At 45.8% G+C, this 25,827-nt stretch overlaps 1 protein-coding gene across 1 annotated transcript in view; it reads right to left on the bottom strand.

Moving 5' to 3' along the window:
• FGF9 (fibroblast growth factor 9) overlaps nucleotides 1-19,809 on the bottom strand; it is a 32,643-nt gene extending 12,834 nt beyond the window's left edge. Inside the window, exons 1-2 of the mRNA XM_010355916.2 lie at nucleotides 18,694-19,809; nucleotides 9,736-9,839 (exon numbers count right to left, since the gene is read on the bottom strand). Of these exons, the coding sequence (XP_010354218.1) occupies nucleotides 9,736-9,839; nucleotides 18,694-18,970 (381 nt within the window). The 5' untranslated portion in view covers nucleotides 18,971-19,809. The remainder of the gene's footprint in view (nucleotides 1-9,735; nucleotides 9,840-18,693) is intronic.
• Nucleotides 19,810-25,827: the final 6,018 nt, after the last annotated feature.

Here is a 25,827-nt window from a genome sequence, read left to right as displayed (position 1 = left end):
ATCCCAAAAAGGACCCTTGCTTCCAGCAGAGCTGAGACAAGGAGAACAGTGTCTTCTTCAACCTCAGCTAGGAGCGTGTGCATGGATGCTACTCACATTTTTTGCCCATGTCCATAAATAACCATGAAAGTCAGACAAATATTGATTTGGGGGTTACAAGCAAGTTTTAGTAAGTAGGCGAATTCAAAAAAAACAGAATCGGTGAACAATGAGGATCGACGTATTTCCAGCACCTACCAAAGCATGCATTATTCAGCATGCATTATTAGTAGGTAATCAATAAGACTTGTTGATTTTGGGAAAGAACAAGAAAGAAGGGGTTGTGAGGTAGTGCCTGAGTATGAGGGTGTGTGTGTTGTAGGTGAATGCTAGTGTGAGTGGGTGTGAGCAAGTATGTGAATGTGTAAGCACGTATGCCTGTGAATGGAAGAGTGAGCAAGTCAGTGTGTGTGAGTGAACTGTGAAAAGAATGTGTGAGTGTGAGCACGTGAGTGAGTAAGCATGGGAGTACGTGTGTGAACAGAAGAGTGAATGTGCACATGAGCATGTAAGCATGTATGTGTGGATGGAGGAGTGCGTGTGTGAGCAAGTGTGCCAATGAGTGACTGATTAGAGAGTGCTTGCAATTTGAGCCCTATTCTGCATCAGGCTGTGCAACAGCATTAACTCAGGGAACACAGGGAGACTGCGCTGCCCTGGAGAGAAGCAGGAAGCTCTTCAATTCAGGAACTGTCCATGACACTGAGGCTCTGGTTGAGGGGTTCTCCAGGGTTCCATGCGATGAACAATCTATTCTGAAAACAGGACTGATGTGGGAGAGGTGAGAGGAAGGAGTGCCAGGATTTAGGAGGCCAGGAGGTGGAAGAAGCAGGAAGACCTTGCAGACACTGAGCTTGTGCCTCTGTTGCCCTTGAAGCTACTGTCACCTGGTTATCCTTGCAGACCCTAACTTACAACCTGATCAGACTTCTCCAGTGTGCCTCAAGGCTCAGGATGAGGGGAAGCAGGAGTCAGCACTGTCAGCAAGCCACAGACACTGGAAGACCCTCACGCAGACTGCTCAGTGAGGAATTCATTTGAAAGTGTTCATGAATGCAGAGGAGTTGCCATCATAACACATCCTTTCAATCATAAGACACTTAGAAGTGCAATTACTAGCATGTGGGGCTCCCTAATACTTTTTATCAAAAAAGGAACCTTATACTCAAAATCAGGAACCACAGGTCTACATGTCAACTCCTCCAGCTCTCAAATACCTATTCACGAATCAAGTACTTTATCAACTAGGGTCTGCCTAGTCCATTTTTTGTAGGGAAAAAAAATATAAAAAGGCGATTTGGGATCCCACTGACAATACATTCATTTATGCAATATTCATTAGGTGCCAAGTGCATGCAAGACTCGATTTTAAGTACTGGCAGGACCACGGGAACCACAGTCACCAAGTCCCTGCCTTCACAGAGCTCTGCTTTACCAAACGGGGCAGCTTTAATAGGCATCTGACTCAGGGCTTCCCAAAACTACTCTCTCAGGCTATCGGCTTCTCTGGCAGGGACAGAGGCAGAGGGACTTCAGAAAACGCAGCAGTGTGAAGCAGGGAAGAGGTGGGAAAGAGGGGCATTGGGCTCATGTACGAAAGCTGCACCTAGTCATCAGGAAAACTCTGCTCCGGGATTCCCGAGCATGTTCCTGAGGACCCACAGCAATGCTCCTTCCCATCCCAGACAGGAAACGCCTCTGCTGAGCAACTAAGAATTGAAAACAATCCTTCCCCAAACCTGGAAAATCTCCAGACCTGCATCCTATACTAGCTTGGGATGTCTTCAGTATGCCTTAGACAATGAGTAAATGTAGCCACCGTGCTCAACACCATAACTAAAATCAAATAGATACATTATTTTAAAAGATGATTGTCCACTAACTAATGGCCAGCAATATAGATGCTAAGGAAAGAAATGAACCACCAAGTTAAAACTAGGCTACTGGAAAAAAAAATCCTCCAAAATCACATCCGTGTAAGAAATGTTAAAACCCTGTTCCACCATACGGTTAATTCCAGTTTAAAATATTCATGTGATTAATTCTAGTAAATATATTTTTATTCACAAAAATGCATGGCCACTCTTAACATGCATATGTATCAGACAAGATTTACTAATTTACCTACATTCAAATCCTGACTTGTCATCATCTATGTGACTTTCAACAAGTCATTAAGCCACTAAAATCTCACCTCCTCATCTCTAAAACCAGGACGATATGTGGACTCAGTCATACAGCAGAAGCTGCCCTCCGTATCATCTAAGAATTATTATTCAATTCTTTGAAAACTGGTCATGCACATACGAAACACAGCATAAGGCAATGCTCAATTACTCGAAATATCTGTTGAAAACCACCCATCTCCAGAACATGCCTGTTATCAGGCAGGTGACTAAGGAAATGAACCTATTCATCTCCTTTATGTGAATTGCATTCTTTGTACAGGATGTGTCTGAATGTCTCCCATCAAAGCAATCGGAACTGAACCACTACAGTGACAAATCAGAAGCTGAGTGGTCCTTGCCATGTGGTGTGGTATCCTGTTCCACGAACACATAAGGTTATTCTCCTTGTTCAAAAGTGGCTCCAAATTGCTCCTGCAGAGCCCCTGACGGAGACGAGGGGGTCTCTGATGAATTGCACGGGTTGGCCTCCGTCCCCAACTCTGACCCTGCCCAGAGCTTCATGCCTATGCAGTGTTCTTCAACACTGGCACCGCAGATACCTAGAAGGCAAAGGGCGTAATCTGCGGGGCCACAAGTTCTCTCCAAGAATGTTTTCACGCTGCCTTTCCATGTCAATGAAAAAGTACTAGAATTGTTTTAAGGGTATCCAGGAGCCCACCGATGACCATCCCACGACTACATAACTGCCCCCCAAGAATGGACTGGGGTTTAAAATTACTGCCAGTGGTACACAGTGCTACAATACTTTCACCATCAGGACCAACAGGAAGAAGAAAAGGTACACTGAGGACATTGGTGGTGTGTCTGAGATACGTGAAGATCAGATGAGATCATTTGTTGTCCCGAGAACTCACATAGGAAGAAGTGGGGCAGGGGAACAAGTCATCCTGAGGTGCTCTGCAGACAGGCGCCCTGAGTTCACAGGAAGCTGCACCAAGCGCCAAGGCTGGATTTACAGTGGGCCAGCATCTTCGTCTCAGTCAGGGAGCATCTTCCTCCATGTGAAATCCACTGTGTCAGTGTGCATTTTACTGATCTTGCCGTTCAACTTGAATTTTGGCATATAAATGTTTTGAATTACAGTTTTCAAAGAGGCATAAGGAATTCCCATCTAGTTATCTAGTTTCATGTGTGCACATATTCAAATAACATGACAAAAATAATCTAAGTCAACATAGGATTATAAGGATATGAGATATACTTCACTGTCTCCTTTTAAAGAGGTGGATATGTCCCTCAATTCCGGGACAGAGGGACCTACAGGGTTCCTCCCACCTACCCCACATATGGAACACCAAGCAAGAAACTTCTTTGACTCATATATGTCTGCACAGCAGAAACAACTGCCCCAAATGAGGTATTTACTAAAAGACACTTTCTGTGCTTTGGAAACAGAGTTGAAACCCATCACACCTTGGTTACTGATTACACGGAGCCATATAAACCAAGGCCCTGTTGTGTCCTTGGAAACATAACCAAACCCACTAGGAAACACCTGCTTTAAGAAGCACCTGTCAGGATGAGGCTAGGAACAGCCGCAAAGCACTGGTCTGAGGCAGTCAGCCTGAGGCTGGTCCTCACTCTACATCTACAAGTTTTGGGCCTTTGAGCAAGTCACTTAACCTCTCTCATTTTCAGTTTCGGTAGCTGACTAATTCCTGTGGAAACACTTGGGCTCTACAAGTTCATAACCCTGTGTCAGTGCTATCACTATTTCATGCTCATGTACAGTAGACACCGCATGTGCGTGTTCATGACGGAGTGAATAACTGGGTCCACAAACATTTACCACGTGCCAACTGCACATAAATTGCCCTGCCTGGCCTTCAAGAAATAGAAAAATTACAAAGCCAAAGACTCTGACTCCAAAAAACTTCATCTAACAAAGAGGCCAGCAGGAATTACAATTCTGGGCAAAATAATGTAAGTGCTACAAAGGGATACAAACCAGAAATGTTGGTGCCTCCCCCATCTCTGTGCCATCCTCCAGTGTCACTTTTACAGACTCCATGCCATATGTTCCAACATCCTTGCAATGCCAGTACCTGTGCCAGCTATCTTTTTTAATGAAAAGGTCAATTCCTTTTGTTAAATGCAAGCTTCTTGAAGGAGATTAATTTTTTCATGGCATTCTTTTTAAAGGAGGCATTTATTATGGTCAATTATTCTTGATGTTTTAAAGTATCTTGAAAGCTGGGCATGGTGGTTCATGCCTGTAATCCCAACACTTTGGAAGGGTGAGGCAGGCAGATCACTTGATGTCAGGAGTTCAAGATCAGCCTGGTCAACATGGTGAAACCCCGTCTCTACTAAAAATACAAAAATTAGCCAGGCGTGGTGGTGCCGCCCGTAATTCCAGCTACTCAGGAGGCTAAGGCAGGAGGACCTCTTGCACCCAGGAGGAGAGATTGCAGTGAGCTGAAATCATGCCACTACACTCCAACCTGGGCGACAGAGTGAGACTCCATCTCATAAAATAAAAAAAAACTTTTTAAAAGTATTTTTATAATACTCAAACAGTTTAGATTAAGACTCTAAAAGTAACTATCAGAGCCATGCCTCTAATCTTTTTGATAAGAACAAAAGTGACCAATGTCAATGAATACTCTAATCCCCTGGCCAAGTGTCTTGTGTGTGTGTGTAATCTAATATCCTCTCGAAATTTCAACCTGGCAGCATATTTTAATTGTCACATTTGAAGGGTCATGTGACCTAACCTGCCTGCCCTTCCTTTTCTGAGGCTCCTATTTATCCCTCAAGACCCATTTTCAATGCTGCCGCTCAACCTCCCCAAGCAGTTATTTACACACTCCTCTGGGATGCCAAAACATCTGTCCATTCCTCTACTATGGTAAATTTCGCACTGCCCTGAATTATTTACAAGTATAGCTACCTGTTTCATTGTTTTGCACTCATCACAGTGCTGGAGGAATCATAGCTATAAATGTGAAATACATAAACAAATACATGAATGAATACATGGACAAATTATCACATGCATACAATAATCAAACACCATCCCCATGTTAAAATTATTCATGTTCTCCTTCTAATCAAATCATTATACCCATTAGCAATATAGTTTTTCTTATTTCCACATTCTAATAGGATATCAGAATCCTGTATATTTTTCTGAAGAAGTATTAACCCATTTACCTCTGACCTTTTAGATCGACTCTCAAGGTAAACCTGGAGACAAAAACAAGCAAACAAAAACTACATAGATGAAAAGAGAAAATTAATCCCTAAATAGGAAAATATACTTCAAATGAATTTCACATTTACAAATTTACTTTATAAAAGTGATTTCCCCAAATCTCCTATTTACCTTCTTTCATAATGAGATCAATTTCTAACTGTTTAGGAAAAAAAAAAAGAAAATCTCCAATTTAGTTTACTGAGCTTCATGCAACTTCACAGAGATAGATTCCTGGAGGCTCCAAATGTTAAGTGTATTTAGTAACACAACCATTGCTCGTTTCTTTCCTTCTCTCAATCTCATCACAATGAAAATGAGATATTTTAGTCACTCCTCATTCTCACTGCCACACGAGGCAGGATAACCGCAGACCCAATGGGAAATATGAGATTCTAGCCCCTGAGGAACAAGACTTTCACTCTCACCCTCCCCCTCACCTGCAGGAGGAACAGACCAAAGGGAAATAACCTCCCGCCCAGAAGCCTCCCTCCCAGCTGCTTACAAAAGAGGCAAAAAGGTCTCACTGCACAAACATTTTGTGTGCACAGAGAACATCACGGGTCAGACAGAGAAGACTTGAGAAAGAAGCCTGAGAAATTCAAACTACAGAATTCCTGGGATCCGTCCAGACTGGGAAGAGACATTCCAGATGTCTAACTCGAGCTCTTCATCTTACAGAAGAGGAGAAAGAGGGCCTGGTGCCTACTTCGTAGCAGATACTGAAGGAGAGTTAACCACGCTCTTGACACTATCTTTCCTCCAGCCTCAGCCTCACCCCCCTCGGGCCACACACACCAGAGACAACACAGGCAGACGCAGGCCAATTATGCATAGAAATGGAAGAGGGTGATTCCTCCTTCAACTGGAGACCTAAATACATGGTAACTATACAAGTGAGGTACTGTGAGGCCACATCTGTGCACCCAACGAGGGACAGAAATAATCATAATTTTTAATTCAGTTCAACCCAATGAGCGTTCATCAGGCACCTACTATGTACAAGAGCCATTGCTGTGTGTTAGGAAACCTTAAAAAAAAAAAAAAAAAAAAAAAAAAAAAAGAATGTGGTCCATGGCCTTTAGATACATTAGGGAACAGAGAAACACAATTGACCACACTGTAAACTGTACTGTGACTTATGTAATAACAGGAACAAAGCATTCCTAGGGCCCAAAGGAAAACACAAGAAATGCTAACTAGAATAAATAGGATTAGAATTGGGGGTGTAATGAAGGTTTTGCAGAAGAAGTAATATTTCATTGAATCTTAAATAGAGTCTGCTGCTTCAGGTGGAGAAGGCAAGAGCTTATATCTGAGAGAGAAATTCACTGGACCACAAGTATAAATCAGACTGCATGATGTGTTTGGAAAACAGCAAACAGACGGACTCCAGTTGCACAGGGAAAGAGGCACACGGGGTGCTCCCGGCAAAGCAGATCCAAGCAGCGGTTCATCCTAAGCATTGGATGCCACATTAAAGAATGTGGGCAGTATCCTTCAAAAGCAAGTATTTGAAGGGATCGCTGTGCACAACTGACACTCCTGTCTGGGTTTTGAAGGTACTTCTGGCATCAGTGTGGAGAATGGATTGGAGACGGAAGACTAGGGATGCAGGGAAGTAGCTGAAGATGTTTCCGCAAGGAAAGCATAATACGGAAAAGTGTCTCTTGCAGCCACCTTTCCTCGGAGCAGTTTCCAGGCCTGCGCACTCTTCACGTGAGAAGGTGTGCGCTTCTCAAGCACACACGGAAGAAGAGTCATTTTACCCTTTCTTTCATTGCCCTTTGCCTGGCTGGGACTCCATGACTGGACTGCCGGCAAGCTGTGCGGCTGTATGGTACTGGTGACAAGTCTACTTCTGCCCACGCACTGTGTATGTGCTCAAAAAGCCTAAGGTGAGGCAGCCAGGAGTCACAGAAAACCTAAGACGACAGCTGGACTTCCCAGGAAAGGGGAAAGATGGTGCTCTCCAGCTGTCTACCTGGCTGCCGTTTCCCGCAGTATTGTCACTGGCACTCCGTGGGTCTACACTCAGTGTCCCTTTCATGCTGCCCCAGGCACTGTGCTAGGAACTGGGGTGTGCCAGGCAGGAAGGCATGAGTAAGAAACCATTTAAATCATCCAGAAGGAGAGATGAGACTCAGCCCGGGCAACAATCCTACCAGCAGCTTTGCTGAACACAAAATTAGACATGCTTTCCTTGTCAACCAATAAACCACAGGAGTCTGAATCATGCTGGTGATTTCATCTGAAAGACTGGTCAGCTCTCAACTGGGAAAAATTCAGAGGGGTGTGCAAGGTGATCCTTGGAGCAGGGAACAAACAGCAGGGCCCCTATTTAGGTTTCCTCATTCATTCTATTCTTTAAAATTGTTTTCTTTGCTGCTATCGCTTATAAAATAGCATATATAAACTATACTTTGATATATACAATTTTAAAATAATTTCATATTTGAGATGCCTACTCAAAATAAGTATATTTATTTAAAATGCATATGTTGAGATGCATATTCAAAAAAATCTTTTTTGGTGGGGATACGTGATCAATGAAGTTTGGAGGCCACTGCGATAAATCTACACACTAAAAGTCAGAACTTCTCTTTTACACACACAGAAAAAGCATTTTGTTGAGTTCAACTGTGACCCACTCAAACCCACATTACATACCTAAAAGTGAAAGAAAAAAAAACTAAAGGTGTTACAAAAAGGAACATCATTTTCTATTTTGTTAACGTTAAAAGTTTCCTTTATCTTGTATCTCATCTTTCTTCACACTCAAAGGTATTCACAAAAGTTGTGTAGGGAGTTCATAATTTTGCCTAAACCATCCACTGTGTTTAAAAAGCTAAAGCCAACCCTATACTTACAAATACATTTCAGCATTTTATACATATGTATGTGTGTATCTATATATACATATTTTTACAAGCCTAATGGTAGAAAATTGTATCTAGAAACATTTTTGCCCTTCATTTCTGTGTATTGAGAACTCCAAAACTTTCCTCATTCTAAGCTTCTGTTCATTTTCAACTTTTTATAAACTAAAGTTCTCATATTGCAGAAAATATGGATTAAATTCTCATTTGACCACCAGTAATTGCAATAATATATTACTTTGGGAGACCAGGGCAAGAGGCTCACTTGAGGCCAGGAGTTCAAGACCAGCCTGAGCAACATAGCACAACCTTGTCTCTACAAAAAAAAATTTTTTCGTTAACCACATGTGGTGATGCACACCCACAGTCCCAGCTACACAGGAGGCTGAGGCAGGAGGATCTTCTGAGCCCAGGAGTTCCAGGCTGCGGTGAGCAATGATTACACCACTGCACTCCAGCCTGGGCAACAGCAATACCCTATCTCAGAACAAAAGGAAAGGAAAGGAAAAGGAAAAGGAAAAGAAGGAAGGAAAGAAAGAAAAGAAAAGAGAAAGAGAAAGAGAGAAACACTAAAGATTAATTTCATTACAAGTTTGAATGTTGAAAACCCAAGTTAGTATATATTCTTCATACTTACACATTAAGCAAAAATGTATTAAGTCCCTGCTGCATACCATGCACTGTGTTTTAAGTACTGCATTAACAGCAGTAAAGCGGTATCATGATGGAAAGTTAGTCCCCCCACAGAGTGGGAGAGCACACTTTGTCTCATTCACACCTCAGCACCTAGAACAGTGCCTGCCTGGCACCTGGCAGGGCACAATAAATACTTCTTCACTGTCTCCCCTTTATGTATCTTCACAATAAATAAATCTTCACTTACAACCTAGTGGGGATGGGGAGTGGGGAAAAAAAGAAATTCATAACATTTGCAAATAATTATAATATTGTAATATTCCTATTCATATACAAAAAATATCTGACAATAATTTCCATCTCCCTTCTTCTCTGCATAATGAAAATCTTGGATGTAGCTCAGAGAGAGTTTAGATTCACTGCATGGTCTATTTCTAGTTTTAATTACAATGCTTGGCAAAGCTTAGGAGGAGATCATTTCAATTCATTTCAAAAATAACTCTCATTCAATACAAGGAGATGGGATTTTTCACACTTGTAAATTTTTTTATTTACTTGATAATTAAGATGGTTTGGCATATAAATAAAGCATTTTCTTAGCAACTTTGGTCTAGTGAAGATGCAGAGCTGTTTATCTATTAATAAAAATAAAATGGCTTTCCTCAAAAAGTGAAAACTTACACTTGCCTTCCAAACAGACTCAGTTTCATTTCTGGCCCTTTTTAATCCAGAGAAAAGACAGCTGTTCAAATCAAACATGGAGCATAAAGCTGGATGAAGTCCCTCCAGTACTTACTGATCCATACAACTCCCCCTTCTCATTCATCCCGAGGTAGAGTCCACTGTCCACGCCTCGAATGCTGACCAGGCCCACCGCTATACTGATAAATTCCAGAATGCCTGTAAACAAAGAGTAGAAGGCAGAGGACAGGTCAGAGCACGGAGCATGTCCTTAGAGTCCCAGCGTCCCTGGGGTTTTGGAGCGGACACTGAGCCCACCTCTCCACTTGGATAACCCCACGCTAGTTAAAGAAGTGTCTTCTCTTTTAAAATCACTGTATAAAAGAATTGATTTCCAACTAAATTCTATCTTATAATGATACAAAAATACTTACCAACATGACTTACGCAATAAACAAAACATTTTAAAAATTAAAAAGCTAGTATCTACATAGATATGCCAAGAAGTAATGGGACGGAAAAACCAGTGTGTACATAATCTAATTAACTTAAAAGAGTAGAATTTAAGAGAAAGACAATCTACATCCACTTTGTAAACACAAAGTTAAGTATCTGTGATTCTCTTATTTTGAGAGACATAAGACCATTCACTAAACAGAATACTTTTTTTAAAAAAAGACAATCTACTTCCACTTTATAAACATGAAGTTAAGTATCTGTGTGTGAGTATCTTGCTCTTGGACTTCCCAGCCTTTAGAACTGGGAGAAATAAATACCTGTTTAAGTAGCAAAAAAGAAAGAAACTATTCTCTTCAGAGAATGGTCTGTCTCTCAAGGAGAATGAGGTGCTAACTAAAGCTTTGATTGGTTTATACAGAAAATTATACAGCTCTGTATTGTGTAGCTTTTTTTAAACTCTATCTAGAAAACTAAAACTGCCCAAATACATCCCAAACATTTTTGCTTAAACAAAGTATTGGTTTCTGCTATGCTTATCTACTCAGAGATAGTTAAGCAATTAAAATAATAATATTCTGAAGAGATAATACTGCTCTTGATTTAAAGTAGGCATGGAATGCTGCATCCCAAAATCAAATCAACACAATGATCTTCTTTTACTTCCTTCTTTCCCCTTGATTACCTCACTAAGAATAACACCTAAGCTGGGCATAAATCCAGAATTTTATGGCCACACAACAGCAGCTTCAAATTTCTCTAACTATATTGTGGTTATAAGATGATTAGCCCACAGTATATTTAGGACACACTGCTTTTTTTTTTTTTTTTTTTTTTTTTTTTTTTTTTTTTTTTTTTTTTTTGAGATGGAGTCTCGCTCTGTCGCCCAGGCTGGAGTGCAGTGGCACAATCTCGGCTCACTGCAAGCTCTGCCTCCTGGGTTCACACCATTCTCCTGCCTCAGCCTCCCCAGTAGCTGGGACTACAGGCAACAGCCACCACGCCCGGCTTTTTCTTTTTTGTGTATTTTTTAGTAGAGATGGGGTTTCACCGTGTTAGCCAGGATGGTCTTGATCTCCTGACCTCATGATCCACCTGCCTCCGCCTCCCAAAGTGCTGGGATTACAGGTGTGAGCCACCACGCCCAGCTGGACACTGCTAATATTATTTGTACTCAGCGATTTTTTCCTTTTTATTGTAAACTAAAGTGCTACATTTTATGCAGATCTTACATTAATGCATATCAAATACTGAGTTGTCTTAAAAATACTTTCAAATATTAAAAATTTTACTTACATTTATGAGTTCAAAAAAAAACTTACAGTGCTATAGTCAGTCTCATGTGACTAATAAAAAAGCACTTACATGAATTTTCAACAATTAATTTTGCAACTCTCTCAAAATACACTGGTGCTGCAATCAAAAGAAGACATGAACAGCATAAATCTAACAAAGGATTAACTCAAGAGGAAACTATTCCAAGGCGAAGTAAAAAGAAGAGCTATTTCTTCTAAAGGGGTATTCCTAATTCTTTTATAAGGATAAAATGTAACAAATTTATCTTGTGCTTACAGTTTACAGAATATCTGAAGATTCAAATTTAATTATTTTAATAGGATGTTAAATAGTATATTAAAAAATAAAGTGAAATTACAAATCGTGTTTTGAATCTGATAATCTATGACTCTACGATGGAAGATACATCCAAAAGAAGCCAGTTTATTACTAGCCTTCCCTACTCACAAAGCAAATGGGAATATAAATAAGGCAGTATTTCCATGAGATTCATTTCTCATGAATCGCTCCCTTTTTGATGCATTTTATTTCATTGTACTACTTCGAATTCTTCTGAGTCAAAAATAATTAAAATTGTGGCATTTTATTACTATTAGCAGTCACAGGTATGTGAATATCTTCTTAGTTACCTGAAAGCACACCAAAATGTGGGCCATACATATCCTGAAATTAATGTAAGGAGTTAATGTCCAATTTTCATCGTAAGATGAAATGCAGAAACATCTGGTCCCTTTTGAGGTCTGAATGATTTAATTTACCAGATCAATAAGGAAAGGTTTAATCATAAAACTAAAGGATATTTGCAGCTTCTAAGGGGGCACGTGATGATCTTTCTGTTTTCTCCACACATAGAGTAGCTGAGGACTAATAATGAGTATTAGCTAATGTCGCCCATCAGGTCCAACAAAGAATAAGGTGTATGTGATTTCACAAAACCATTTCACTGGCTGGTCTGCAGAACACCAAGAAAAAAAAAATAACAGCAGCAGTGATAACTGTAATAGCGAAAATTCTCGAGCGTTTAGTCTATGCCGAATGAGAGGCCTTCTCTCATTTAATCCTCAGAACAACTCTAGACATTACAATATTCTAATCCCCAGTGTACAAATGGGGAAATTGAGGTGTAAGGAGGTTAATAATTAGCCCCCAAGCAATTGGACTCCAAAACCTATTTCCTTAACTATTATGCACATCTTACATTTGGTTTTACCTTTTTTAATGTTTCTGTGATTTCTGTACCATTTTCATATAGTTGAGTTCTGAAAGTATTATCATTATATAATTTGGAAATGAAGATATTAAGATATCTATCTAGTTTCTTTTTCTGGCATTGACAAGACAGCTGTAATTCATAGTCATTCATTTTTTCATTCAAGAAGCTATTATTGAGGGATTATGATAAGCCAAGCACCATGCCATTTACTGAGTACGTAAAGATGAACCAGATATAGCCTAGGTCCTATTACCCTCAAATTTTTGCTCACCATCTGCTGGGAAGAAGGACACGTAAATAGATAACTATAACAAGAGTATGGCGAATGCAGTGACAGGGAACTGTTCAGGGTATGGGCAGTCCAAAGACAGGCAGCTCATCTGGGTTTCTGAAGGCAAGTCAGAAGCTTCCCAAGAAAATAAATACCTGAGATAAGTCTCCAAAAAGCTATCCAAGTGAGAAGGAACTACCTAGTGACCCCTGGTGGAAAAGATTTCATCACCTCAAACCACCACCCATTTCTCTGCAGTTTCTTAAAAATAGAGACCTCAAAAGAATAGCCCAGCTTTTTATGTGGTCACCTCAGTGATGCAAGGACAAGTAGACCACCTGAAAGTAGGGGTCACACTCATTCTCCCCCAAGGCAAAGAATTCCACTGTTGTAAGGTCAGGAAGATGTGGCAACCTCGCAACAGGATCCCAGCCCAACCAGACCAGAAACCTCATCATTCCTGGTACCCTCTTGTTCACAATAAATTCTATAACCTCAACCAGGTCCATTCACCTCTCTCTGGGGTGGAGCTGGTGCCAGGCAAGCGCTTCCAACTGCACTCCCTGAGTACAACCTGCTCCACATGTTATCTGCTCACCTGACTGGGCAGCACAGGGGGGGCTGGATCAGTAACCGCCAGAAGTCTGTGCAGAGACCTCTGAACGTTTAATGATCAAGGAGAGAGAAAGGGAAAGAAGGAATGAGCAAAGAAAAGAAGGAAGGAAGAGGGGAGGAGGGAGGGAGGGAATGATGAGATTGTGCCTAAAATTAGAACTATGGCACACACGTGTACCATGGCAGCCTGTCCCTCATTTTGGGCAGACACAGCCTTGACATCCTTCGCTCAGAAGGCCCACAATAATGGGTAGTGATAGGGTGACATGGGAAGCACAGGGTCGGTGACTACTGTCATTTCTTTATTGTCTTCCACAGCAGCCAACAGTTCCAAATGAGGACATGCTCATTGGGACCCCACTGGATTTGATGAGGTGTGAGCTCATCCATGGTCCATGAGAGACCAGGTCAATGCCTGGACTATTTCAGGAAAATCACCACACCGGACCTTGCCAGTTGCTCCAGACTCACTGTTAGTGACTATCCCCAGAGCTGATGGGCTGCCCCAGTTCTGTTCACATGGACCATTATCAAAAGCTGGCACCGCCCCCTACGGCCCATCTGTGCTGGGCCTCACCTCCAAGGCCATGCGAGGCCAGCAGTGGGAGAGCAAGGCAGGCAGAGCTGCTCCACTCTGGCCCTCATCACATGTTTCTCTGACCTAAAAGCCCCCGACACATTATAGAAGTGCACTCTTCAGACCACGCAAATGTATGCAGACTGTCGAGAGGGGCAGGGCATGAGGCTGCAGAACATTCATGATTAAGCCTCTTCCCTGCAGAGCTTCCTGCTCACCTAGAGAAGCTCCAACCAGGGCTGCTAGATCAACCATCTCAGATCCTGCACCGGGGTAAGTTCGGATCTGTAGCAACTTGAGCACATCTCAGAGTTTACATAGGAAATGACTAACCGAATGGGAGTTAAAACTCCACCAACTTTTCCAGAACCTGAAGCAATCCTAAAACCATCTCCTTAAACACCCAGTGTTTTCCTGAGACATTGAAGAGTCAGATACATAGAACAGAATTAAAGTTCAAAACCCAGGAAGTAAGTTTGAAACACCCGTTTAAAAAAAACAATTATACTATCGTATTTCTTCCCTCTAGTAAAACCTTCACCTGACCCCCCTTTGAATAGAAGCCACAGTTTGGGTGCTCAACTGAGAACCTGAAGACCAGCCTTTCAGAGCTACCTAACCCCCGCCAAAAAGGGAACAGACTTAGGCTTCCCAAGCAAGCTAAATAGCATATCAGGCCCAGCGTTCATGTTTTTATTAGTTTACATTACTTTTTCCCCAAATGATTTTCTGCTCACTTTTTTGCCCATCTAGCAAGGCTGGAGTGCTTTAAAAGTGAGCTATAGATACATATAGGTATATAGATATACAGATCAAACAAGACATCTCGCTTCCCCAGCCTACTGCACAGAGATACAATTGTGAGTTCCTTTTCTCCTTGTTCAATCTTATCTCCACCACCAACCCCAGAGGAAAAAAAAAAAAACACACAAAGGGCTCCTTCAAGGTCCCACCTAAGTTGTCACCTCCGCAGCTCCTGCTGGAACAGTAAGACTCCCCCACCCCCAAGTCCTCTGCACTGCCGCTGCTGTGTCACTGCCAAGCTTGCCAGCAGCTGCAGTCACCTGCGGCTGCATGGGGGCGGCAAAAATCCTTTTTCCAGCAGGTTTCCTTCTGCTGTTTCATTTCAGGTAGAAAATGCACCTTCTATTTTAATCAAGGTGTAAACCCACCCCGCCCCCCGCCTACAGTTACTCTTTTCTAGAGAAACTGAGTGTGAGGACGAAGTCCCCAGAGGGGAGCCGGGCTGCGGAGGGGAGGCTGCTGCCAGAAGAGGAGGAGGGCCGAAGGTGAGGCCGCGGCGGCGCGCGGGAGCGCCAGGTGTGCCAGAGCCGGGGCGCTGCAGCCCCCTCGCCCCCTCCCGGCGCCCGTGCCCTCCCTCCGCCTTCCCCGCGCACGCCACGGGGTCCTAGCGCCGCCGCGGCCCGGTTCCGGGCGGGGCTGGGAAGGCGAGGGTAGGAGGCTCCCGGCACACGCACCACCGCTCTGCGGAGGTTGCTAATATTGGGACCTGCCGCAGCGGCAGCAGCGGGAGACCGCGGCACTGCTGTCACCCCGGGGGCCTGCTTCTCACTGCAACCGGATGAAAGACTTAAATAACCCTCCTGCCTCACGCTGCTTCCCCACCCCCACTGCGCACAGCCACCCACTCAGCTCCATCCCAGCCAGGGTGAGTGGCACAGCGGAGCGCAGGGCGCCCTTCCCCCTCGGCCGACGCCAGGCCGACGGGCTAGCTCGCGGCTCGGCGCCCCCAGTCCCCAACCTGGGCCGGGGCTTCCGCTCCCCTCTCATCCAACACTACCCCCCTTCCCTACCCGCAGCCTCTACATCCACCCCACCAACACAGTGTCGAGAGTGTCTAAGGAGTGGAGATGCCACTTCCTTGGCAACACCTTTCTCCGACCTCTAGGGGTGAGGGGTCTAGCTTTTTGTTTGACGGTGTCTATCGAGCCACTGTAGCCCGCCGCGGTCCTCGTCCGCTCACCCTGAACGCGCCTCTCCTGCCCTCCCCCGTGTCCCCCGCCCTTGCATCCGCGCTTTCCCCAGTGGCAGAGTTACGGGATCTCTAATGACTCGATTGCGTGTGGCAAACGTCCTATTCTAAAGGTGACTGCATCAAAAAAAAAAAAATGCTCATGGAGGGAAGCGGTGCGTGGAGGAGCCCCAACTGGAACATCCCATGATCTCTGCACACCAGGGCCCAGTCGTGCTGCACCGGAGTTCTAACAGGGTCTCTCAAAGACAGGCTCGGCTGATCCACACAATAAAACCGGCTCGGGCCTGCTGCGGCGCCCCTGCAGCCGTGCGCCCCCGCCGCGCTCCCGCGCGCACCCCAGGCTCCCCCGGCCGTGAAGCCGGAGCCGAGGCGGGGGCGCGGGAAAGCCAGATCGCGATCGGCGAGCTCGCGAGCTCTGCTCTCGGAAAGCGGTTAACAATAGCACGCCACCCCCTCCGCCCGCCTCCGCGGCCCTTTGTCCCCCCACCCCCACTCCTTCCCCTGCGGCTCCGGCCAGGGGCCCCCGACCCACCTCCCGGGCACCACGGAGCCCTCCAAGTCTCCACAACCCGGCTGCGTGCTTCAGAAGAAGGGGAGGGACACGGAACGTGGCAGGGGAGCTCAGGGGTCCGACCTCCAGCCCGTCCTCTGTCCCCGCCACCAACTCTCCTGCCGCTGCGCGCGCCTCCAGCCGTTCCCACACCGCAAACCACCGCGCTGCCTGGGGCGGCGGCTGTCAGCCCCGCCAGACCCACTCTCACACACAAAGAGAAAGCGAAGGGGCTCGACTTGGGCCAAAATGAAAAACCGGATTCCCTAAACGCGGCCAGAAGTGTTTCAGCCCCTGCTTGCCGCCCCCCGGCCCCCGTGGTCCCCGCAGCACTGAAGGCTGCACCCGAGCCGGGCGGAAAGGGAGCCAGAACGCGAGCGCGTTTAGGACCGCGCGGAGCCGGCCAGGCAGCCGCTAAGTGCGCCGCGGGGCCCGGGCGGCCGAGCGGGCACCTGCCGGCCGCGAGCGCGGGAGGGCTGGAGCTCCGGCAGCCTGGCACACCTAGGTCGGCCGCCCACGCCGCTCGCCTCGGCCGGCGCGGCCCCGACACCCTGCGGGTGGCCGCCGCAGCCCCGGACACACTCGCTCGCCCACCCAGGGCCGCCCACTGCCTGTTGTTCTGGTATCGAACGCTAGGCAGGGTGGCAGCCCTTAAAGAGGCCAGATGGAAACAGCACTTTACTTAGTAAAGTTTAGTCTTCTCTTTGCAACAACCAGAATCTACCTTTACGTCTGGGGTGGGGAGGGGATAGTTATATTTCAACTGAATAATTGCAAAGCGAAGAGCTATAACTTTTTTTTTTTTTTTTAAGCAGCGAGAGGAGACGGCCAGAGCAATTTCACACTACTAGGCTCAGCTGTGGGCTTAGGCTCAGGGGTGAGCACGAGGAGCAAATCCTGGGCCTCGTGGATCTGGGACCATACCCAGCCCAGGCCTGAATCCTCCTCACCTTCTGGCATCATCCGCAGCCGCACGAAGCTAAACATACAGTTTACATTGTGTTCAACATCTGGCACTAAAGCATGAGGAAGAAAAATCACCACAGGACTTTATTTTTTACGACCTAGTTTAAGTGTTGTCAGGTGGGTTCACTCAGAAGTTAACTCCAACAGTCTAGTTGCCCAAACTGGCGCTTACTTTTTTTCTTTTTTAAGTAAGGAAAAAACTCAAGAGTACACCCAATTATGACTGTTGGTTGACTTCGTGCTGTTGGGCTCAGGGTGCCCAGGCAAGCACGTGTGTGCAGGCATAAAGTGGGCAGAGCCACCAGCCCTCGAGTCTGCAGCCCTCAGTGCTGAGTCACAAATACCCTCCGCTGAAAAATGAAATCCTCGGAATGCCCTTTAAAATTAGCTCGCAGCGTTTGCACGCGCGCGCACACTCACACCAGAGAGCCACGCAGGAGACACACAGGGCTGCACACTACGGAAATTTAAAAGCAGAGGTTGTCACTTGATAGCTGGAAGGACAAAAACCCCTGAGTGTCCTGCCTCTTCCCAAGTCATTTACCCCAAGCCTCTGCCTAAAATATGACTTTAGTCCTCTCAACAGGACAATCCGTCAGCAACCTTCGCCTATGGGGCTTTCAGACCCCCACAGGGGGGAATAAACAATGCGCTTAATATACAATTCAAGCAGTATACTTATTAGAGGAAAGCGGGAAAGGAAAAAAAACACCTTAATTTGGGCACAAGATACCCACTGCCTTCAAGAAACTGCATTAAGTTCTTAGGAGTTAATGATTAAAGCTTTAAACTCGTGCAATCAGTCCATTCAAAAGAAACTTCCTAAACCCGTGTATCTGATGCAAAAGAACTGGAAACTTGTATTATATTCATAAATTATGCCCCCCTTTAAATTAAAAGTAGGGGGCCTTTCAGGGTATACTTGCATCAGTGCCAGCGGCAGATCTGCAATTCCGGAGGCATTTTTTTTTTTTCTTTCTGAGCTGGCAAGACAGAGAGAGAGAGAGAGATACAGAGAAAGAGGGGAGGAGGGGAGAACCCTTCCCACGTCCCCCACCCGGCCACCACCTTCTTGGTAGTTATAATTTCAACATGTCATCTCATGGACACTAAAGGGTTAATAGTATACCTACCAAATCGGCTGTGGTCTTTCCTGGTTCCCTGGATAGTACCATTGGGGAAGATTTCTAAGTGAAATCCAGTCCTGCAGTATAGCTGCCTCCGCCTGAGAATCCCCTTTAAATGATCCAAGTCCGTGACTGCGGGTCCCCTGGGGAGCCCCCCTGCTTCGGACTGACCCAGGTGGTCACTTAACAAAACCGGGCTGTCCACCGGCAACACGGGCACATTCCCAAACGGCACCGCATCCTGCACACCGAAATAGTTCCCAACTTCACCTAAGGGAGCCATCAGAGGACTCGGCTTTTGGAGCACAAGAATAAACAATAATGATGGTGTCAACCAAGGAGATATTAGGCGAGGTATATCCAACTCCCCTCCCTTACTGCAGTTGCAGAGAGAGAAAAAAAAAGGTTCTTTTCTTCAATCCATTAAATGCATAAATAAAAGTAATCTGCTGTTTCACTGGCACAGGTTCAAGGTCAAACCACTGATAGTCTAAGAAACCACCACTTTATACTCACACACTGACATACTGATAAACATATCTATGTATCTCTATAGACAGATCCCCAGCTCTTAGCAGGCAGGAAGGTCTTCATCCCATCCGACCGTAATAAGGAAAAAAAATCCGTAGTTTCTCCATTTGGTTTGAGATCAGAATGACCATAGCAACTTAAATGCCTAGGCGTTATTATAGGGATTTTTAAGATGCACGGGCTACGTCAGAATTTACGGATCCTGACTCCAGGAAGGCATGCGCTGTTTTTACTCTCTAACCGACTCTGCAGACATCAGCATGAATCCTTCAAGGGGAAAAAAAAAAATCTCACGTTGGTGGCGGCGACAAATCTCCCCTCCCGGTCCCCCCTCCAAAAAATGATAATAATAATAAAACAAAAAGAAGAAGAAACTTTAGGCGTCCAAAGCTAGTATCCAGGATTCTCCAGAGGTTCGGCAGATGTCCATTGGCTTAGAACGGGTGGCGAGCGGCGAGCGAGGAGAGCCGCGTCCGGGAGCTCGCGTGCCGCCCAGGCTGCCGCGAACAGGTGTTGCCGCGCCGGCTCGCGGAGCGTTGTAGCCGGGCGGAGCGCTCCTCCTGCGCAGCCCCCGCCGGCGCGCAGAGTGGCGCAGGCAGCGGCATTGGGCTGGGTTTAAGGTAGCGCCGCGGCCGCCCGGGCTCCCCGCGGTCCTAGCGCCCGGCCTGCTGCCCGCGCCGCTCTGCGGCAGGCGAGGTGCGGCGCGCCAGAGCGCAGGACTTCCTCGGGAGGCAGTCGAGGAGCCCTGGCTTTACAAAGAAAAGCAAATGAAAGATGCACTGTGAGAGGCGGGAGGAAGAAACACTGAATCTCCCGAGACTCAAAAGTTCTCCTGCAGAATAGAAGCCGGTAACCTAATATCTAGCTGGCTACATTGATGGAGGGTCAGAGTGAAACTGGGAAACTAGTTTTCACGTGGGCTCTGTAACCTTGCGTTGTATTATAGAATATGACTGAGTTGAGAGAGTCGGAGGGAAGGGGAGTTGATTTAATGGGCTTGCATGGCCATGGCAGTTTCTCTTCCATTCTTTGGCCACACACACAGAAGCGCAAACTATGTTGCAAGTGAGACCAGCCCCTCTTCCCGGTCACACACACACACACGCAGATGTGGCCACCGTTTTGGTTTTGTTTGGAGCGTTCTGCTGGGCATCTTTGGGTTGGGGCTATGTTTAGGTCCCGCCCCGCTGCTCCGGTCCCGACGGCCGCAAAGCAGTCGGCAGGGGGGCGCCAGAGAACCTTCTCTGTCCCCGACTTCGACTCGGGCGCGCGTCTTCGGGAGTCTGGGTGGAGGGGAGCGCTCCAGTGGGCTTCCTCTCGCCCCAAACCACGCTGCTTAGGACGAGCCGCGCCATCCCAAGCCCTGCATCGGCTCGGGGAAGCGAAAGGCGAGTGTCTCACTCCACCGTCCGCAGCCCGCCGCGGAGCTGGGAGGGCCGGGCACTGGATGCTTGCTGGGCGCCCGGGGGCCGCAGCCGCTCCTTCTTGCTCTGCCCCGCGGGGCCGCACGTGGAAGCCTGAGCTCCGTTGCGCGGGCTCGGGTTTCTGCTAGCCGCCGGAGGCCTTCGCGCCCAGCGGGAGTCAGGGACAAAGAAACCCTCCTCCGGGGGCCGCCAGGGGCCCTGCCGGACCCGCCCGAGAGACTGGAGGCGGCGCGCTCTGCACCCGGACAGCCTGCCTGCGCCCGGATCTCCAGTGGCGGCGGGCGCGGAGTGCGGCGCCCCCCAACACACACACACACTCTCGCCCACAGCCCTCCCGCGGGGCCCCCCTTCCCTCCCCCTGCTCCTCTTTGTTCACATTGTCTTAGAAACGGCCCGACTCTCGGGTCAAGATGGTGAAAGTTGCCGAGACTTGAGCGCAGCTCCAGACTGCGGGGCGTGCAACTGAGAAGCAAAGTCGAAAGCAGAGACTGAACCCCTGCGGTGGGGAAGCGAATCAAAACCTCTTTATGGGGGAGAAGTCGGATCCGCCTTAGTAGTCAGCTAAAGGCTGGAGATGCAGAACTGGGGTTGGCCCTACTCCGGACGGGAGGGCTTCGCCTGAAGACGAAACGGAGCGATGAATTTGCAGATTTCGGGGGCGCTGGAGGTGCCAGCGACCTGGAGCGACCTTCCCCTGCCCTCCGGGGAGGAAGGCGTGCTCCGGCCCGGGCGAGGAGGAAGGAGAGAAGAGCGAGGTGGTCCTCCCCTCTTCCTTTCCCACCCCCCTTTGCCGCAGTCCAGGGTCATTGGGTGTCCGGGGCTGACTCGGTGCGTCTTGCTTACGTGTTTCTGAAGCATGAGAGCCCTGCCCCGTGGTATTTACAGCAGTCACATCCGCGGTGGTACAGAGCGGGCTTTAACGTTAACTGCTCGGCAGCAAATACAAGAAGCTGGGTAGGAAGTGTCACTTCTCCTAAACCACCCGAGTCGCTCGCATTAATCTCCCAGGCAGCCAGCAGCGATGGGTACAGCAGGGGCGTTCCTCGACCGGTTGGGTACAATACGCCGGGATGGTTACTTAGTGGGGGAAAAAACGATGGAAGAAACAGAGACAGGCCCAGAGAGAGACAGGGAGACGCTTCATAAGAAGAGAAACGAACAGCACGTGGACATTGGACATTTCCAGTGAAGACAAGACTGGGACCATTTCCACCAGCTGTCTCCAGCCACATTCTTTCGGTCTGAATTTAGATTGTCATCCAATGAGCAAAGACCATTTCCGCTTCCGAATCCTGCAGCGTGTGACTGTCGCTTTAAAAAGCGTTGCAGCAGTGGGAGAGAGGGCGAAGTAGCTGATGGAGCACTTTCCCAGGTTGAGCAGCCTCCCCCACTGCAGTTGGCTTGATCCACATTTCATCCGCATCCCTAACTCCAGCTGCAAGAAGCTTTTGCTGCTCCCTCTCCCCTTTGCTTTCCCCGTCAGATTTCTCTTCCTTGGTTTTGCTGGTTGGTTTGGTCTGGTTGTTTTTCTTATTATAGTAAGAGAAACAATGTGCTTCCTTGCACTGGCCACATCACATTTTGTCTGTACTCACTCCACAAGCTAGGCCTGACATCCTCAAGGTTCCTTCACAGCTCTGGCAAAACCATGAGCTCTCATGTCCAGGACTATGAGTATGTTTTACAAGTCTTCTTCAGTGAGTATGCAGATGTTAGTATTCAAAGAAGACTGAGGCCTTGCCTTCTAGAGACACGTGGTGTAATTGGGTTAATAACTCCTGCCTGGAAAGACTGGTTAGGAGTAAAAGGAAAAAAAAAATGCACACAAAACAAGCAGCACATAATAGACCCTCAAGACATAGTCGCTATCATTACACTATTCCTTATATAGTTCCCCCATGGATTATTACCCCCATGGGGGTATTCAGCAAACACTGTTATTGATTTTAATCCCAAAGCTCCCTGAGGCTCTCTCTTCTCAAAACGTTTTAACTCCTCTTACTTTCCTTTCTTGCCCTTCCCTGTGTTTTCTATCATGTTTGTCATCTGTCTTTTCTGTTGTCAATTTAGTACTTAGGCCCAAATGGGAATAAATGACAAGAGGGCTGTGAACAGGAATGAGCACTAGAATGGGAGTCCGCAAATCTGAAACACATCATCTGACCCTCTGCCTACTCCCTGTTTGGCTACGGGCCCTCTCCTCACGGGTCCCAGCTCTGCTAGGAAGACTGGTTCGTGTAGGTTAAAGTGGCCTATCGGCTATAAAGTCCCATGCAAATTGGAAGTGGCCCTTTGGAAAAGGTCCACCTTCCCCGCTTTGTTCATTAGTTTGTCTTCCTTCAGTTTCTCTGGACCCCAGATACAAATCAGTACAGAGTCATTTCATTCCTTCTCTACAATAAAGCTGTCACTGGGCCTCTGCCCTTCCATCTGTATCCTTCCTTCTCCTCCCCACCCCACCACCCTTCATTCTACTTACAGGCTTTTGTTTAGGAGCTGTAATGAGCATGGGATGGAGGGCAGTGGTTTGGGAAGGCTGAAGTCTGTTTCCAGTGTGACCCCAGGAACTAGGTGTGAGCTTCATGGTGAGAGGATAGAACCCTCGCAGCCACCATTTGTTGGCCGCTTACTGTGTCTCCAACACGCTGCTAAGTGCTTTTGTGTTTCATCTTCTTAATATTGAAAACTGTCCCATGAGGTATTACGTTATCCCATATTACAGATGAGGAAACTGTGGCTTACAGAAATTAAGTAGCATGCCTATTGCCTCAGTGCTAGTGAATGGTGGAGTCAAGTTCATAGACGTCAGAGCTTCATTGTGTAACACTGCCCTCAATTATAACAGGCATATACTTTTAAATTTTTTAATAGTATGTCTTCTCAAAATACACAGAAATAAATGATAGTAATATATATGCTTGTATATATCAACAACCAGTTACACTGAGTGTATATAAACAACAACTAGTTAGAAGACAAAATGAAGGAAGGAAAAGACCCCCAGTTACAATATGTTTTTTGAAAAGGAAAGTGAAGGAAGGAAGGAAGGAAAGGAGAGAGAAGATCCCTAGGCATAGAATTAACAAGAAGCAGCAGCTGGGTAGGAAGTGTTACTTCCTATCTATATGAAGATCTATGTGAAGAAAAAAATTTTATTTTTGAGTTGAGGTATCTCTATGTTGCTCAGGCTGGTCTCTAATTCCTGGGCTCAAGAGATCCTCCCACCTTGGCCTCCCAAAGTGCTGGGATTACAGGCATGAGTCACTGCTCCCGAACAAGAAATACATATGTATGTTTTTTTGGTTTTGTTTGTTTGTTTGTTTGGAGACAGAGTCTCACTCTGTCGCTCAGGCTGAAGTGCAGTGGCCCGATCTCGGCTCACTGCAACCTCCGCCTCCAGAGTTCAAGTGATTCTCCTGTCTCAGCCTCCCAAGTAGCTAGGATTACAGGCATGTGCCACCACGCCTGGCTAATTTTTGTATTTTTAGTAGAGATGGGGTTTGGCTGTGTTGGCCAGGCTGGTCTTGAACTCCTAACCTCAGGTGATCCACCAGCCTTGGCCTCCTAAAGTTCTGGGATTACAGGCGTAAGCCGCCGCGCCCATCCTGACCAAGAAATATTTTAAGATATTTCTTGGAATACAAAAGATGCCCTGAACAAATTGAAAGGCATATCATATTCTTAGATAGAAAAATTCTATTTCATAAATATATAATCCTTCCTAAATTAATCTAAAAACAATAACAATAAAAATGTCATATTGTTTAAATTAGATACACTGATGCTACAGGTGATATGGAAAAATAAAATTGACAAGAAATTTTTTTTAACAAGAGAAATTAAGGGGTAACTAGGCATACAATATTTTAAAATATTTTTAAAGCTATAATAATTAGAACAGAGTATCATATGAATTATTTATATTAGCCTATGAATAAACAGATAAAGCAAGAACAGAATAGAAATTATAAAGATAGATCCAAATACATATTAGAATTTTATATATGATCATCAACTAATGGGGAAAATAATGAACTATGAGTAAATGGTTTTGAAACAACAGAATAAATAAATAACACAAGCAGTATTTACTGTTCATACTTTACATAAGGATAAAACCCAAATGCAAATATTTTAAATGTAAAAAATAAAACTATAACAAGTCCTAAAGGAAGCAATGGAAGAATTTCCTTATGATCTGAATTGTGAAGGCCTTTTTAAATGTATCATAGAATCCAAGTGCCTAAAAGAGAATATTGATAAATGCAACCACACACAAAACATTTTTTAACTGCATGGGAGAAAAACGAATTCAAAAGATAAATGATGAAATGGAAAAATGCATCTCATATAAATGCCTCATTTTTCTAATATATAAAAAGCTAGCTGGCATGATGGCTCATGGCTGTAATCCCAACACTTTAGGAGGCAGAGGCATGAGGATCACTTGAGGCCAGGAGTTTGAGGCCAGCCTGGGCAGCATAGCAAGACCCTGTCTCTACAAAAACTTAAAGAATTAGCTGGGTGTGGTGGCACACACCTGTAGTCCCAGCCACTTGGGAGGCTGAGGTGGGAGGATTTCTTGAGCCCAGGAGGTCAAGGCTGCAATGAGCTGTGATCATGCCACTGCACTCCAGTTTGAGTGATAGAGGGAGACCGTATCTCAAATATATATGTGTGTATGTATCTGTGTCTGTGCGTGTGTGAGTGCATAAATTATTTTTATATGTGCATTCATCTGACCCTCTTTATATAAAGCTCCTACAAATCAATAAGAAAAGTTAGTGTCTGATCCAACATGTTAAGTGCTTGGAAGTCATCATTCCCATGCATACAAGGAAGAAGCTGAATAAACTGAAAATCAAGAATGCTTCTTAGATCCGTCAAGAATTAAGGTCATAGGAAAACTGCTGCCCTGAAAACTGGAAAGGCAGACAGGCAGATACAGAGAAGCACAGCTTACTAGAGCAGAAACAGAAGACTAGGAGCCCACAGCCGGAGCTGGTATCAGTAGGAACACTTCAAACTGTAATTGCTGGAGGCTCATTGCGACAAGCTTGAAAGTTAAGAATTCATCGAAAAACTCTCCTATGAATTTTCTTACAGGAGTCCCCACACTTTCCTGAGTTTTACCTTCAGGAACCCTACCAGGTTCTCCCTGTGAAGATCTGAGAAAAATCCTCTT

The sequence above is a fragment of the Rhinopithecus roxellana genome, chromosome 18, assembly GCF_007565055.1.
Source record: "Rhinopithecus roxellana isolate Shanxi Qingling chromosome 18, ASM756505v1, whole genome shotgun sequence".
In the NCBI taxonomy this organism is placed as follows: Eukaryota; Metazoa; Chordata; class Mammalia; order Primates; family Cercopithecidae; genus Rhinopithecus; species Rhinopithecus roxellana.
Note: the sequence above shows the minus strand (reverse complement) of the source record. Positions and strands in the feature narration are given on the sequence as shown.